The following is a 16,144-nucleotide window of genomic DNA, read 5'->3' on the forward strand; positions in this document are numbered from 1 at the left end:
TAGTTCCAGGACAGGCTCCAAAGCCACAGAGAAACCCTGTCTCGAAAAACCAAAAAACAAAACAAAACAAAACAAAAAAACCCAAAAAAAGGTGAATGTCATATATCATGTTAATAACACACTATATCCCAAGGCCAGCTGGCCTGGGTCTGAAAAAGCATGGGATGAAACTGGACTCGCTGAACATAGGACAATGAGGACTACTGAGAACTCAAGAACAATGGCACTGGGGTTTTTGATCCTACTGCACATACTGGCTTTATGGGAGCCTAGGCAGTTTGGATGCTCACCTTACTAGACCTGGATGGAGGTGGGTGGTCCTCGGACTTCCCACAGGGCAGGGAACCCTGATTGCTCTTTGGGCTGATGAGGGAGGGAGACTTGATGGGGAAGGGGGAGAGAAATGGGAGGCGGTGGCGGGGAGGAGGCAGAAATCTTAAATAAATAAATAAATACATAAATGAAACAAAAAAATAACACACTACATCAAAATATCAAACATTTTAATAACACCAATTAAATGATACAGTTTCAACATAAGTAAAAAGTTAATCCTTACAAAATTTTAATGCCAGAATAAACATTTCAGAAATGGTTTTTAGAGAGTCTTAAAAGGATACATAGTTTTAAAAAGCTTTCCTTAAAAATGGAAGGCAGATTGTATTCAGCGGATAATGAGCAGAATCAGTGGTGACATTTGTACTTAGGTTTAGTCAAAAGTTCCCTTGGATTTAGCTCAGGTAAACACGATATAATAGTTAAAACTTTAATTAGTGCAATAACTGTGTGAACCACAAAATAATTTTCAGAGATACAGAAAGTACATCTTCAAATGATAATACAGCATGTTTTGTTTAAATGTTGAGCCTGCAAGTCTGCATAAGAAAAATAAGTTTTAGGTGTGTTCCTTTGGTTCACTAACTCTCTTTCTTTTTGTCACTGACTCTTGACTAGACGATTCCAAGACCTGTCAAAAGAAAACAACTATTTAGAGACTTTCCAGTTTAAATCTCTCTCTGTATTTATTTATTTATTCATTCATTCATTCATTCATTCACTTATTTATTTTTGGAGCAGTGTTTCAAGTGAAGCCTTGCTGTCCTGGAACTCGTTCTGTAAACCAGACTGGCCTTGAACTCAGAGATCTGCCTGCCTCAGCTTCCCAATGGCTGGGATTACCAGAGTGTGCCACCACCACACTATTCTTTCTTGTTTTTGAGACGACTATCACATGCCCCAAGATTGCTTCCTATACACTATGTAGCAGAGGTGTGTTTGAACTTCTCATCTCCCATCATATACTCATGTTGAGATCACAGGGATGTGCTCCTACATATGGTTTGATGTGGTGGTCTAACACAGGGTTCCATGCATGCTAAGCAAGCACTCTACTAACTGAGCCTCATTTCCAACCCAGCATAGGTATTTTTCTTCCTTCCTTCCTTCCTTCCTTCCTTCCTTCCTTCCTTCCTTCCTTCCTTCCTTCCTTCCTTCTTTCCTTCCTTCCTTCCTTTTTGATTATTTTTCGAGATAGGGTTTCTCTGTAGCTTTGGGGCCCATCGTGGAGCTCACTCTGTAAACCAGGCTGGCCTCAAACTCACAGAGATCCTCCTGCTTGTGCCTCTCAAGTGCTGGGATCAAAGACATGCACCACCACCGCCCAGCGGTATTTTCTACTATGATAGGATACCCAGGATATTTTTCTACTATGATAGGATACCCAGGATATTTTTAAAAGTAGAGTACATACAACTTACCTATGAATAACTGCTAAAAGTATATACTTATAAAAGGTAAGATATTAATTTGAGTTGTTGTAGATAGAGTTAGAAGGAAAAAAATAATTGTTACATTGTATCTTTGAAATAATAAAAAAATTGGAGAAATGAAAAGGGAATAAAGATTTTAATCACAATAGGAGAACATTTTACTTTGGGACCATGTAAAATTTAAATCATATTTTAAGGCAGACTCATGCCTTAAAATTTTTTTAAGGTAGCTCATATTTTAAGGTAGCTCGTGCCTATATTACAGCAATTGGTAGGCAGAGGCAGAAAGATCACAAGTCCAAGACCAGACTCATCTACAAGGTCTCACTTAACCCACCCCCATCATGTCTTGATAAAAATTAGACATTCAGTGCACCAGTTTTTTTTGTCTTCTTTTTCTTTTGCAGTGCTGAAGATGAAAACCTAAGCCTAATCCTAAATGAAAGGTAAGTACAATACTCGCAGCTTCAGAAGTGTGAAAAAAATGGAAGAATGAATTAGAGAACTTCTAACAAAATTTCTTTTTTTGGACTTTCGTTTTCTGAAAAGTTAAAGTATAATGACAAATTGGATTGTTGTTTCTAAGAAAGTATCAAGTATCAAGGCTTAAAACATTGAAAAAAATTAAGGCTGGAACTATGGCTCAGTGGTTAAAAGTGAACTGTTCTTTCAGGACCTAAATTTCAGTTCCAGCACCTATGTCAGGTGGCACACAACCCCTTGTAATTCCAGGTCCAGGACATCGGGTTTCTTTGGCACTGGCATTTACATAAATTTATCCATGCAGAGGCACAAACACATAAACATCTTTTTTTTTTTTTTAATTGAGACAGGTTCTCTCTACATAGCCCTGACTATCCTGAAATTCACTACATCGACCATGCTGACCTTGAACTCACATTGATCCTGAGAGCTGGAACTAAAGGAGTGCATTAGCACTGGCCAGCTGTCATTTTTTTCTTTTTCTTCTTTTTTTTTTCTTGAAACAGGGTCTATTCTATAGCCCTGACTGGCATTGAACTTGCTGTATAGACGAGGCAGGACTGAGACTCACTATATAAACTGGCTTGGCCTCCAACTCAAGAGTTCTTCTGTCTCCTGTGTGATGGGATTAAAGGCATGAACCACCATACCTGGCCAAACACACATGCATACATATATAATACTACATATGTTTTACAAAAAATATATCTTTGGCAGGATAGAGAGATGTTCAGTGGTTAAGAAATTTCAGTTTCCACCACCCACATGGCTCATAATCATTCATAACTTCTGTCGCAGGGAATTCAATACTCTCTTCTGACTTCCAGAAGCATTAGTCATATGTATACATGGAGGCAACACACACACACACACACACACACACACACACACACACACACACACACACACACACACACATTGTTTTTTGAGACAGGGTTTCTCTGTTTAACAGATCTAGCTGTCCTGGAACTCCTTTGTAGATCAGGAGACAAGGCTTGTCTTGAACTCACTAAGATCTGCCTGCCTATCTCTCTCCCTTAAAGGTGTGCACCACCACCTCCCCATATAAATCTTAAAAAATAGAGAAATGAAAGAAACCTAATGTCTTAGTGGAATGTCAAGTTATTTCATTCTTTTTACTGAGTAGCCCAGGGAATGCAACATGGCCCCAAACTCATGGTCATTCTGATTTGTCTTTTCAACTGCTGAGAGAAATTCAAGAGTATGTCACTTCATCCTGCTCCATTCCCTTCTGAAATGATGTAAATTATAAATACTAACTGGCAGGGTGTACTTGACATAAACTAGAGTCATCAGAGAGGAAGGAACCTCAGTTGATGCCTCCATGAGATCCAGCTGTAAAACATTTTCTCAATTAGCGATCAATGGGGAGGGCCCAGCACACTGTAGGTGGTGCCATCCCTGGGCTGGTAGTCCTGAACACTATAAGAAAGAATGCTAGGGCTGGAGAGATGGCTCAGCAGTTAAGAACATTGCCTGCTCTTCCAAAGGTCCTGAGTTCAATTCCCAGCAACCACATGGGATGACCATCTGTAATGAGGTCTGGTGCCCTCTTCTGGCCTTCAGGCATACATGAAGGCAGAATATTGAATACATAATAAATAAATTAAAAAAAAAAAAGAAAACAGGCTAAACAAGCCATAGGCAGCAAGCCAGTAAAACACGCCTCTATGGACTCTGCATCAGATCCTGCCCTGTTTGAGATCCTGTACTGACTTCCTTTTGTGGTGGAAGTGTAAGACAAATAAACCTTTTCCTCCCCAACTTGCTTTTTGGTCATGGTGTTTCACTGCAGCACTAGAAACCCTAATTAAGACACAGAGGATGTGGAGAAATGGCTCAGTGGTTAAGAGCACAGGCTGCACTTCTAGGGGACCCTGATTTGATTTCTAGCACCAACATGGTGGCTCACAACTGTCTGTAACTCCAGTCCCAGGAGATCTGATGTCCTCTTCAGGCCTCTATAGGTACTTCATGTATGTGGTGTATAGCTGCATACACAGATGAAACATCCATACACATATAATTAAAAAAAAACCTATCTGTGGATGGGGTGGGGGCTGGTGAAATGTCAATAAGTAAAGGCACTCGCCACTAAGCATGATCATCTAAGTCTCATCACTGGAATCCACATGGTAGAAAAAGGAAACCAAGCCTTACAAGTTAGTTGTACTCTGACCTCCACATGGGTTCTGTGGCAAATGAATACACACATATCATACACACATGCACACACATATTCAGAATGAATGAATGCATAAATAAATGTAATAAAACCTTTTTTGTTTTGCTTTTAAATACCAGTTAGGGATGTAGATCAGTCAGTAAAACTATAGAAACCTTATATAGCCTGTCCAACACACAGGAAGGTCTGGGTTTTATCCCCATCACTGAATGAACTGGGTGTGATGGTGCATACCTGTATTCCCAAACACTCAGGAGACAGGAAGGAAGACAATAAGTTCAATGTCATACTAGGCCTCCCGGGGAGTTCAAGAACAACCTGGGCTATATAGGCCTGTTTCTAAATCAAAAGAACATTAATTAACCACCTGTATAGTTTAGGTTATCTTTTAAACATTTCATCATTTCAGTTTTAAGATTTCTGTTGTCTAAATTCTTTTTGTCCTTGGAAATCAAATTCAAATCCCCACAATTACTAAGCAAGCACTTTACTACCAAAATCCCATTCCTTAAGTTGTCTAATTTTAACCAAAAATATTCAAATACTAGGTAAAATATAAGTATTTTTTAAAATGACAAATGTATTATTTGACTCAGTAAAGTAAGTTTCCAAAAATAAAACAACTACAGAGTTTAGGTAAGTAGTTTCCTTTCTCCTGAGATACTATATTTTCAAGAAACATGTGGATATGGCAACTTTGTGGTTTCTCTTAGTTTTGATATCCGGAAAGTTCTGTTCAATTGTGTTGCCCAAATGTCCTAAATACTCTTAGGTCATTGTATTCTTGTACTTACATTTTTCCAGATATAGATTTTTATTTTATAAATTTCTCTCATAACTGAATTGCTCATGGAATGGACAGGAGCTACTTACATTTATAAATCTTTATTTTTTGAGACAATGTCTCATACTATAGCTCAAACTGGATTGGAACTTACTATGTAGGCCTGGTTGGACCTGAACTGCAGTCTCCCAAGAACCAGGATTACAGGAAGGACCTATCACACCCAGCAGCCTCAGATATTTCAACAAGTTTTGAGTATCAGATCTTTGAAGTATGTTCAGGAATATAAAATTTGTTATCTTAATCTACAGTCATGACATTCATATATTTTATTCAATTCATACACTATCATTAGACTTACTGTTTTCCCAGGTTGACGAAGACTTCTCTTTCGATTTTGTACTTGCTGATTTCCATTTACCTCCTAAAACAGAAAAATTACTATTTCATTACTTATTTCTCAAAAACAGACAACAGTTGATTTTTTTTCAAGACAGGGTTTCTCTGTGGCTTTGGAGCCTGTCCTGGAACTAGCTCTTGTAGACCAGGCTGGCCTCGAACTCACAGAGATCCGCCTGCCTCTGCCTCCTGAGTGCTGGGATTAAAGGCGTGCACCACCACTGCCAGGCAACAGTTGATTTTTTTTAAACCTTATGCACTGGCACATAATACAGATGCTATATGACTTTCTTATTTTAAGTGTACAGGTCAATAATTTTCAGATTATTCAGAATTGTAGAATTTACTACGATAGTATTAGAACAATTCATCACTCTAGAGCTCCTATAGAAGACTCACCTTGAGCTATCAGTCACTGCCTATCCCTTAATCTCCTGCCATTCCTAATACTTTGTTTCAATAGCTTTCCAAATTCTGACTTGTTTTTTGAAAGTAGCTCATCTCTCTCTCTGTAGTCCTGGCTATCCTGAAAAGTACAGACATCTGCCTGCCTCTGTCTCCCTAGTACTAGGACTCTTTAGTACTAGTACAGGCGTGGCACCACCGCCTGGCCATACTTCTTGTTTTACATTATTTAACAGAATTTTTTTCAAAAAAAATTTGGAGACAGTAGATGTAGATTCAAATTTTCCATGTGGTCCAGGCTGGCTGAAAATTTACAATCTTCTTGTCTCTGCCTCCTAAGTGCTGAAATGAAGGTTGCCCCTTCAGCTGGAGGCATGGCTCATTATCTTGCATGTGTGAGGCCCTGGATTCCCAATAGTGCTAAAGTTCTTTTTTTTTAAATTTTTTTTTTGAGACAGGGTTTATCCATGTAACAGCCCTTGGTTCCTGAAACTCTCTGTGTAGACTAGGCTGGCCTCGAACTCACAGAGATTCACCTGCCTCTTTCTCCCAAGTGCTGGGATTAAAAACATGCAGCACCACTGCCCAACTTCTGCCTTTTCTTATATCTTAGTGAAAGATATCCATCCCAAATTGAAGCTAGCTAGAAAGAATGTCTTGCTGCTGGAAGTAATAATTCTCAACATTTCTAATTTCAGTAAGTCCCCCCCCCCTCCCGCCACCCCAGAGTTTTATCCTGTAGCTAATGCTGGCCTGCAATGAACCATGTAGCTCAGGGTGGCCTCAAACTCACAGCTATCTTCTGCACCCCCTTCTCAAGTGCTGGGATAACAGGTGTGCACCACCACACCCAGTTTACGTTTCTGCTTCTTGCTTTCATCAGCATTCCAGTTTGAATGTTGCCTTTAGCTAGTTCTAACTTCCTACTGAGAAATGTGGGGGAGAAAAAGATACGTAAACGAAGTAGTATAATCACTTCGACTCTGGGAGATGTTTTATAATCAGCTCTATGGGAGAAATCCTGAGGCATATGTTGATTTCCATGCTGTGGAATATTCCTATTGTCTAATTTCAAACTGTCATTATGATGTCACTGAACAAGATGTTAGGAAGCTATGTTCTAGCATAGCACTGACAAAGTAGATTCTTTGTTCCATAACTTTGCATATATTTTATAGAATGCTCTTTTTCTGCTCCTAAATCTTTGAAAGTAACTTAAATGTCTAAAATAAAATACAAGCTGGGTATGGAGTATGCAGCTATACCCATTGTACACTGAAGGCATAGACAGGAGGAGCAAGAATTTAAGGTCATTCTCAGTTACACAGTGAACTCAACACCAGTTTGGGTGACCTGAGATCTTGTCTTGAAAAATCAAATCAAATCTGAACTGCTATTTAGTAAAATTAGTTATGAAAACTAAAACTGATTTTTGTCTTAGTATTTAATGCAATATAGCTACAAAAATCAATTTTAATGTAATCAATTTTTGTAAATAATCATTTTACAAAAAAAATATTTTACAAAATAGAATATGAGTACTTTCTGGTATTTTAGAATACTCTTAAGAGTCTAGATGATATCATTTCTCAGAACTTTTTTCAGATTCTTCTTTCTAGTATATTTTGACTAAAATTTTCATCTTTTCTTTGTACCTACATGTAATCTATTAAAACTTATATAATGACCTTGTATCATTGTTCTATTTCTCTCTCATCTATCTATCTATCTATCTATCTATCTATCTATCTATCTATCTATCTATCCATCCATCCATCCACATACCATCCATCATCCATCTAAATATGTGTGTGTCCCTGGCACATAGTATGTACCTGACACAATAAATAACTACTTAAGAAATGCTTTAAAATATGGGGTTGGAGCGATGGATCAGCTGTCAAGAGTGCTGGCTGCTCTTTTAGAAGACCTGGGTCCAATCTGTAGGACTGACATGGCAGCTCACACCTATCTATAACTCCAGTTCCAGAGGATCTGACACCCTCACACAGACATACATAAGGACAAAACATCAAGGCATTAAAATAAAGAAGTAAATCAACCATTAAAAAAAGAACAAAATACTGGAAAATAACCAGAAGAGGTGGTGAATGCATGTAAGACCAGCACTCAGGAGGCAAGGGTAGGCAGATCCCTGAATTCAGCTTGGCATACATAGTGAGTTCCAAGACAGTCTATATACGTATGTGCACAGACAGACAGACAGGCAGACACACACACACACACACACACACACACACACACACACACACACAGAGAGAGAGAGAGACAGAGAGAGAGAGAGAGATTGAGAGAGAAAGCGCCAGCCCCTGTCTTAAAACCAAACCAAACCAACCAAACAAACAAAAAATATAGAAAACTAAGTTCACACATGAAGGGGGAATTACAAAGGGCGTTTACCATTTTACTTTGAAAGATTTTTCCACTTCTTGTTTTGCTTTCAGACACTTCAAGTTCAGATGTTTTACTGACTAACTGTTCAACCTAGAAAAGATATTTCACAAAACCATATAACATAGTAAGTGGGGTCCAAAATATTAATCATATAATGGTTAGTATCTTGTGCTAGATAGTGACTCACACTTTTTTTTTCCTTTTTGGTGTTTTGAGACAGGGTTTCTCTATCTCTGACTGTCCTGGAACTCATTCTGTAGACCTAGTTGACCTTGAACTCACAGAGACCCATCTGCCTCTGCCTCCTCAGTGCTGGGATTAAAGGTGTGCACCACCACTGCCTGGCATGATTTACACTTCTATTCACAACACTCAAGAGGCAGAAGCAGGGCTGCCATAAGTTTGAGGCCAGCTTAGTCTAGTAAGTTCCAGGCTAGCTAAGGTTACATAATAGGACCCTCTCTCAATTCCTCAAACAAACAAACAAACAAGAATTTGTAAGATTTTATCTAGCTCTGAAATTCTTAGTCTATGAACATTAATTTTAATTTATTATTGGAAAAAGAAGAATGTACATGACATGACAGTGCATATGTTAAAGATCAGAGAACATCTTGAGGGAATTGTTTTTTTTTTCCTTCTATCAGGTGAGTCTTGGGAATCAAACAGAAGTCATCAGGTTTGGAAGCAAGTCCCTTTATTTTCTGAGTCATTTCACCAGCCCTCTACAAACATCTTAAGATTTATTATTAAATAAATTCACCTTTTAATATGTAATATTTTAACCTATAATAATTTATCAAAATACATACTTTTATCCTATAATACATAAAAAATCTGAGGAATAATGAAATACACATATAAACAACCATCTTTTAAAAAAATTAAAGCAGGGGTTGGAAAGATGGCTCAAAGGTAAAGAGCACTGACTCTTTACAGAAGACAAGGGATCATAGCACTTTCATGGTGGCTCACAACTCCCAGGGGATCTGATGTCCTCTTCTAGCCTCCATGGACACCAGACATTCATATAGTTCACATAAATATATAGGCAAAATGCTCATGCACATAAAATAAACACATTTAAAAATAATTTAAAACCAGATGTAATGATTTACATATATGATCCCAGTACTCAAGAAGCAGAAGTAGGAACATGGCTGCAAGCTTGAGGCCAGACTGGTCTACATTGTAAGACCCTCTCTCTCTTTCAATAGAGGAACTCTGTGTAACAGTCTTGGCTGTTCTGGAACTCCCTCTGTAGACCAGGCTGGCCTCGAACTCACAGAGATTCACCTGAAAGGCATGTGCTGCCACCACCACCACCTGGTTAAGAACCTATTTGAAACAGGCAAAGTAAAACAAGACAAAAAATAAAACTGAAAGCTAGCTACCTGAAAATGAGAAATTGCAGGACTTGGAGTTTTTTTGAACTGCACAATTTCTTCTTCCATAGAATCTAAATTTGGTTCTGTTAAAAAAAGAAAGGAAGTTAAAATGGTATGTGGTGGGCGGTGGTGGCGCATGCCTTTAATCCCAGCACTTGGGAGGCAGAGGCAGGCAGATCTCTTTGAGTTCGAGGCCAGCCTGGTCTATAAGAGCTAGTTCCAGGACAGGCTCCAAAGCTACAGAGAAACCTTGTCTCAAAAAACAAAACAAAACAAAACAAAACAAAAAACAAAAACAAGTTAAAATGGTGTAAAATTGAATTGGTAGTTTATAAACATTTTTGTTAGCTTCTTACCTTTAATTTCAGAAGCTCCCAAGTTTTCTTTCTGTTCATCCATTTTATTTTTAATGTTAAAATTATTCTATGTAAAGAAAAATTTAACATATTTTAAGACTAAATGAAAACAATTAGGTAGAAATATTAATGAACACATTTGCTTTATGTAAAGGTTAAATAAATACAACTATCTTAAGCTTGCTAGAAAGAAAATGACGCTAGAATTACACCATGAGGCAAATTTCAAAATTTTGTTTTGTTAGACAGTGTTTTTCTGTGTAACAACCCTGGTTGCCCTAGAACTTGCATTTTAGACCAGGCTGGCCTTGAACTCAGAGATAGATATACCTCTGTCTCCTGAGTGCTGGGATTTAAAAGTGTACACCACCATGCCAAGCTTATTTATGCATTTTTGAGACAGAGTCTATCACTGACTGAACCTGGAGCTAAGTGTTTTGGCCAGCACATTCCTGGAACCCTCCTGTTTCTAGTCCCAGCCCACCCAGTGCAAGGGTTATAGATTTGCACAATCTCATGCAGTTCTGACATGGATTCTAGGAAGCTGATCATATAAATCTTTATGTTTGTGCAGAAGAACTTTACTCACTGAAACTTTTCTCTCATTCTGAGACTCAAATATTTTAAAGAATGCTACAAAAATCCTAGCTGGCATGGTGGTTCACACCTGCAATTTCAGCATTTAGGAGGTGGAGGCTGGAGGATTAGGAGTTTAATGGTAGTCTCAGTCACACAGCAAGTTAGTAGCTAGCCTGAATCCTGTCTCTTAAGAACAAGATCCTGTGAGATGGCGCAGCAGATAAAGTACTCAAGGAACAGGCCTAGCAGTCAGAACCTCATCTTCTGTATAAGCAGCCATTTGATCCTTTCTTAGAATATAAGTTCTTCCAACCTTTTGATTTTACTACCATACTTATTTCAAAAAGTAAGATCTCTAAATATCTATTGAAGTCCTCAAACGCAATGTTTGCTACTATTGTACATTACATTTCTTTTTTTCTCTCATTTTATTTTTTTTATTTTTATTTATTTATTAAAGATTTCTTTCTCTTCCCCACCACCGACTCCCCTTTCCCTCCCACTCCCCCAATTAAGTCCCCCTCCCTCGTCAGCCCAAAGAGCAATCAGGGTTCACTGCCCTGTGGGAAGTCCAAGGACCACCCACCTCCATCCAGGTCAAGTAAGGTGAGCATCCAAACTGCCTAGGCTCCCACAAAGCCAATACATGCAGTAGGATCAAAAACCCATTGCCGTTGTTCTTGAGGTCTCAGTAGTCCTCATTGTCCGCTATGTTCAGCGAGACCAGTTTTAACCCAGGCTTTTTCAGACCCAGGCCAGCTGGCCTTGGTGAGTTCCCGTACATTACATTTCTTTAAATATGTTCACGCTTACATGATTGTCATCTTCTACATCATCTTTGTCCATTAGAATTTTTCGAAATGGTATTTTTGATTGTTTTGGTGTTAATATGGTTGAATCAATATTTTCCATTCGTTCTTTCTCAGTGGTCACTTTTAATCTGAAGGTGTGAAAAGGTGTTGGGACTTCTCCCACATTTAAGTATGTAGGGTGCCCACCAAATATTATTCCTTCACTATCACCATCCTTAAAACCTGGAGGTTGGTAATCTGGGGGAGTAACTGCAAAAAAGGGAAGTATAAACCATACCATTTATAAAACTGAAGAAGCTGAACTAGTCATATAGAAACACAGTAAGGTTAATAAATTCAGATAGAGAAACGTAAGATGAAATGGAGAGATGCACATCCTACATCAAAATCCTCATTCCTTAAGGGTAACATGCATTTTCTTAACCAGTGGCAGGATTGTGAGCAAATTATTTATCATTCTTGGTTTGGTTTGTCAAATGGGGAAAGTAACAACACCTCCCCACAAGAGGTCGCTGTGGATATAAATTAGTAAAGAGTTAAATGTTCTGAACTGACAAGCACATGAGTAAGAGTTAAAAGGTGTTAATTGTTGCTGTTTTATGTTCTAAAAAATATCATACATGGATTAAAAAGAATGTTTTATGTTTATATAGAAAAAATTATACAAATATTAGTAATCTTTCATATTTGTGTACATTTTATGAAATATATATCCTTAAACATCCTTTAAAAATTCAGGGAGATCCAGAGAACCTAGACAACAAAGAGGGCCCTAAGAGAGATATACATGGACTAATCTATATGGGAAGTAGAAAAAGACAAGATCTCCTGAGTAAATCGGGAGCATGGGGACCATGGAAGACGGTTGAAGGGGAGGGGAGAGGAAGGAAGTGGAGCAGAGAAAAAAGTAGAGCTCAATAAAATCAATAAAAAAAAAATCAGGGAGACTTGGACATTAAAAAGTCTATATAAGAAAAAAAATCAGGGAGAGCTGGGCAGTGGTGGCATACGCTTTTAATCCCAGCACTTAGGAGGCAGAGGCAGGTGAATTTCTGTGAGTTCAAGGCCAGCCTACGACACAGAGCTCCCAGGGCCGTTACACAGAGAAACTCTGTCTAGAAAAACAAAACAAAAAAAAGAAAATAAAATTCAGGCAGAACATGCCTAACTTCTTTTATTCAGTACTCTGTAAGTGCAAGGGATGGTCAGTAACAAGAGCATTGCTGCAGCCCCTCTGTGATTTTAACAGTTCATATAGTTGTTGTTTTTGTTAATAGGCTGTAACATAATTTACTTACTCAAGTCTCCAAGGAAGACATTCTGTTTGTTTATACTTTGTTCCTATTTTAACCACTACTATAATGAAATTTCTTATAAATATATAATCTTTGAATATTTGTGCAAGCTATTCTCAAAATATTTTTCTAGGTATATAATTTATACTTAAAATATTAAAATTTGGGGTAAGAGTTATGGCTTCATAGTAGAATGCTTGCCTAGTATGCACAAAGCCTTAAATTCAAGCCCCAGCACCACAAAGCCAAATCCTTTTTTCCAATTATGAGGTGTTTATTCATTGTATATACCTGAAAGAAACACTGCATATTTATTTTTCTGTTCTCTACAACAAAATTATGAAATAATGATGTAAAATACTTTTAAAATTAAAACACAACCAGATTAGAAATAAAACACAGACAACTAAATCTTTACACAGCTGTCTATAAGAACATAGGTGGTGAGCCGGGTGGTGCTGGCACACGCCTTTAATCCCAACACTCAGGAGGCAGAGGCAGGGAGATCTCTGAGTTCGAGGCCAGCCTGATCTACAAGAGCTAGTTCCAGGACAGGCCCCAAAGCTACAGAGAAACCCTGCCTGGAAAAACAAAAACAAAAACAAAAAAAAAAGGACATAGGTGTGGTGTTGCTGGGCATGCGGAAGTGTATGCCTTTAATTTCAGCATTAGGGAGGCAAAGGCAGGAGGCCCTGTGAGTTTGAGGTCAGTCTGGTCTTCATGGAGAGTTTGAGTACTGCCTGGGCTACACAGAGAGACCCTGTCTCAAAAAAACAAAACAAAACTTGGCAGTTTAAACCTATGGTAAATATTTCAGGGGATGTTCGCAAAATACAGGCCACAGAGCAAGTGTTGGGAAGCATGAGAAAGCAAATCTGCTTATAACTATACAGACAGGTCATTCAGCCAAATACCCACAGATAAACTCAACTATTGCAAAAAGAAAAAAATTCCCTGAAACATCTGTTCAGTTGGCTTTTACACCATATTAACCCACTGTGTGGGTACTGAGCTCAGGTGTTTCAGCAAGACTAATGGAGAGGAGAGCAAAACAAGGGTGGCTGGTACTTAGAATGTAGGCACTCGAGTGTGTCCTGGCCGACCTGCCCAGCTCCTTAGTGTTATGTTGAAAAACCAACATTTTTTTTTATACTGACAGAATATGTTCTGAAAAATTTGTTCCTGTATGCATTCTCTGAAGAAGGTTTAAGAGCACATATTTTCTCAATTATGGGTTCACAAGTTTTGCCAATCTGGTAAATAAAAAGCAGCATTTCTAGTTCATTTCTTTAATTATGAGTAAGTTACATTTCCTACAGATGTTTCTATCACTAGAGAAATACATTTTAAAAAAAGATTTATTTATTTTATGTATGAGTGCTCTATCGACTTTAGTCCAGAAGTGGGCATCAGATCCCACTATAGATGGTTGTGAGCCATCATGTGGTTGCTGGGAATTGAACTCAGGACCTCTAGAAGAGCAGCCAATGCTCTTAATTGCTGAGCCATCTCTCCAGCCCCAAGAAATCCATTTTAAATCTGACTTTTGCCAGAGATCCATCTGCCTCTGCCTCCAGATGCTGGGATTAAAGGGGTGTGCCATTACTACCTGGCAACATTTTTGTTTTCCAATATTCATTTTATTTTTATTCATTTTGTGTGTGTCTGCCTGTCTGTCTTTGTCTATATGCTTGGGAAGGCCATGCCCTCGACATGGAGTTACAGACAATTCTGTTACCTGACATAATTAGTGCTGGGAACCAAACTTTTCCTCTGTAAGACCAGCAAATGTTCTTAACCTCTGAATCATATACCCAGTCCCCAATGTTTCTTTTTCAAATACTCATATTAAACGCAAGTTTTTTAATTTCAAAGACTCTGTAACAATATAGGTGCCAAAACATTTATTAAGTGGAAACTAATTTTTGAAATATAAAACTAAAATAAGATATACTGAAAGTAGTACCTTCATCATAGTAAAAAAGTTTCATGGTCAAACAAACATCATTAGGTAAAGGTTCTAGATTTTGCATTAGGACATAAATCTTCCGAATTAGGAGAATACTTGCTTTCTTGGTTTCAGCAGATGTTGTACTAGATTTATTGTTTTGATTTTTGCTAGAAAAGAATCAGAAGTCAATTCTAGTATTATTTCACATTTTAACAACTTAAGATAACTAGTTTGAAAATTACCACAAAATATTTTAATGTCACTATTATAAAAATTTAGTATGACTATTAGCATCATTATAAGCTAAATATAAATTTTATACAAGTAAAACAAATACGCTTTTTATTCACAATGTTTAAAAGAAATGAATGATAGATTTTATTTCTAACCACTCAACTCCCTTACTTGTAATTAAAATAGTATACAATTAGAACATAATCTTGTCTTGTGGCATTCTAAGTTCTGTTCCATTTTGAGAGCTTGTTTAGCAGTTCTAGCAGAAAAATCACAAACCCTGAATGAAGAACGATCCTTCACTATCAGAGAAGGTCATCCTCTTTGACTGAGTGTGAAGCATTGTGAAGGAATCACCTGCACAGGTGATAAAGGAAGGAAGCACCAAGCTAGGCAGTCAGAACAGTCAAATTAATCCTGGGTACCAACTAATGGTTGACAGATGTCACAGCCACATTTGATCGCACATTCCACTACTCCATTTTGTAAAGCCAAATTGCTGATTGGGAGTTTGAGAAGTTTCAGAAATAACCTTGGAGTCAGCTAAATAGTAAGTGACAACTGATAACATAAAAATAAAACTAAAGAGCAATACCTTATAAAGTCCATGATTGGTCCATTTTTGGTGTATTTGAACTTAAACTGGTAACATTCTGAAATTGTCTTAAATAGAAAATATTGCAGTTACATAACTGATGCAGAGTTCTGCCTGCCATAGGACTTTAAACATGCAGTCCCTAGTTTTCCCTAATGTGTTAATTCCTATTGGTCTTTTAAGTTCTCACAGTTGATGCTAATAGTCTGGGATTTGGTAGTTCACTTTTGGAGAGAGAGAGTCCCCGACTCACTACAATACCTGTTATAGATACTAAGTGGTAGGAATGCTTCACTAGGCAAGTTGGGAAGGAACCACACAGCAGAGTGGGTGAGGGCTGTGGTTTGAATTGTTTGCAAAGTTTATGTATTGAAAACTTAAGTTCCTATTGCAACAATTTGTAGAATGGGATTTTTTTTTTTCTGGAACCAAAAAATGATGACTGTTTTAATTGAAGTCACATTTTTTTTTTT

The 16,144-nt window shown here is 37.8% G+C and overlaps 1 protein-coding gene across 3 annotated transcripts in view; it reads right to left on the reverse strand.

The window, feature by feature from the left end:
• Positions 1–895: 895 nt before the first annotated feature.
• The window catches only part of Hormad1 (HORMA domain containing 1), a 32,989-nt gene continuing 17,740 nt past the window's right edge, over positions 896–16,144 (reverse strand). For 2 of the 3 annotated variants that reach the window (XM_050124698.1, XM_050124696.1), the window contains 8 exons: positions 15,672–15,739; positions 14,858–15,009; positions 11,592–11,845; positions 10,206–10,272; positions 9,856–9,932; positions 8,468–8,551; positions 5,604–5,663; positions 896–967 (listed from right to left, as the gene is read on the reverse strand). In XM_050124698.1, coding sequence (XP_049980655.1) covers positions 896–967; positions 5,604–5,663; positions 8,468–8,551; positions 9,856–9,932; positions 10,206–10,272; positions 11,592–11,845; positions 14,858–15,009; positions 15,672–15,739 — 834 coding nt within the window. The remainder of the gene's footprint in view (positions 968–5,603; positions 5,664–8,467; positions 8,552–9,855; positions 9,933–10,205; positions 10,273–11,591; positions 11,846–14,857; positions 15,010–15,671; positions 15,740–16,144) is intronic. The other variant, XM_050124697.1, reaches the window with a different exon arrangement.

This window comes from Alexandromys fortis, unplaced genomic scaffold, assembly GCF_014885135.2.
Source record: "Alexandromys fortis isolate MF-2015 unplaced genomic scaffold, M_Fortis_MF-2015_v1.1 scaffold_218, whole genome shotgun sequence".
NCBI lineage: Eukaryota > Metazoa > Chordata > Mammalia > Rodentia > Cricetidae > Alexandromys > Alexandromys fortis.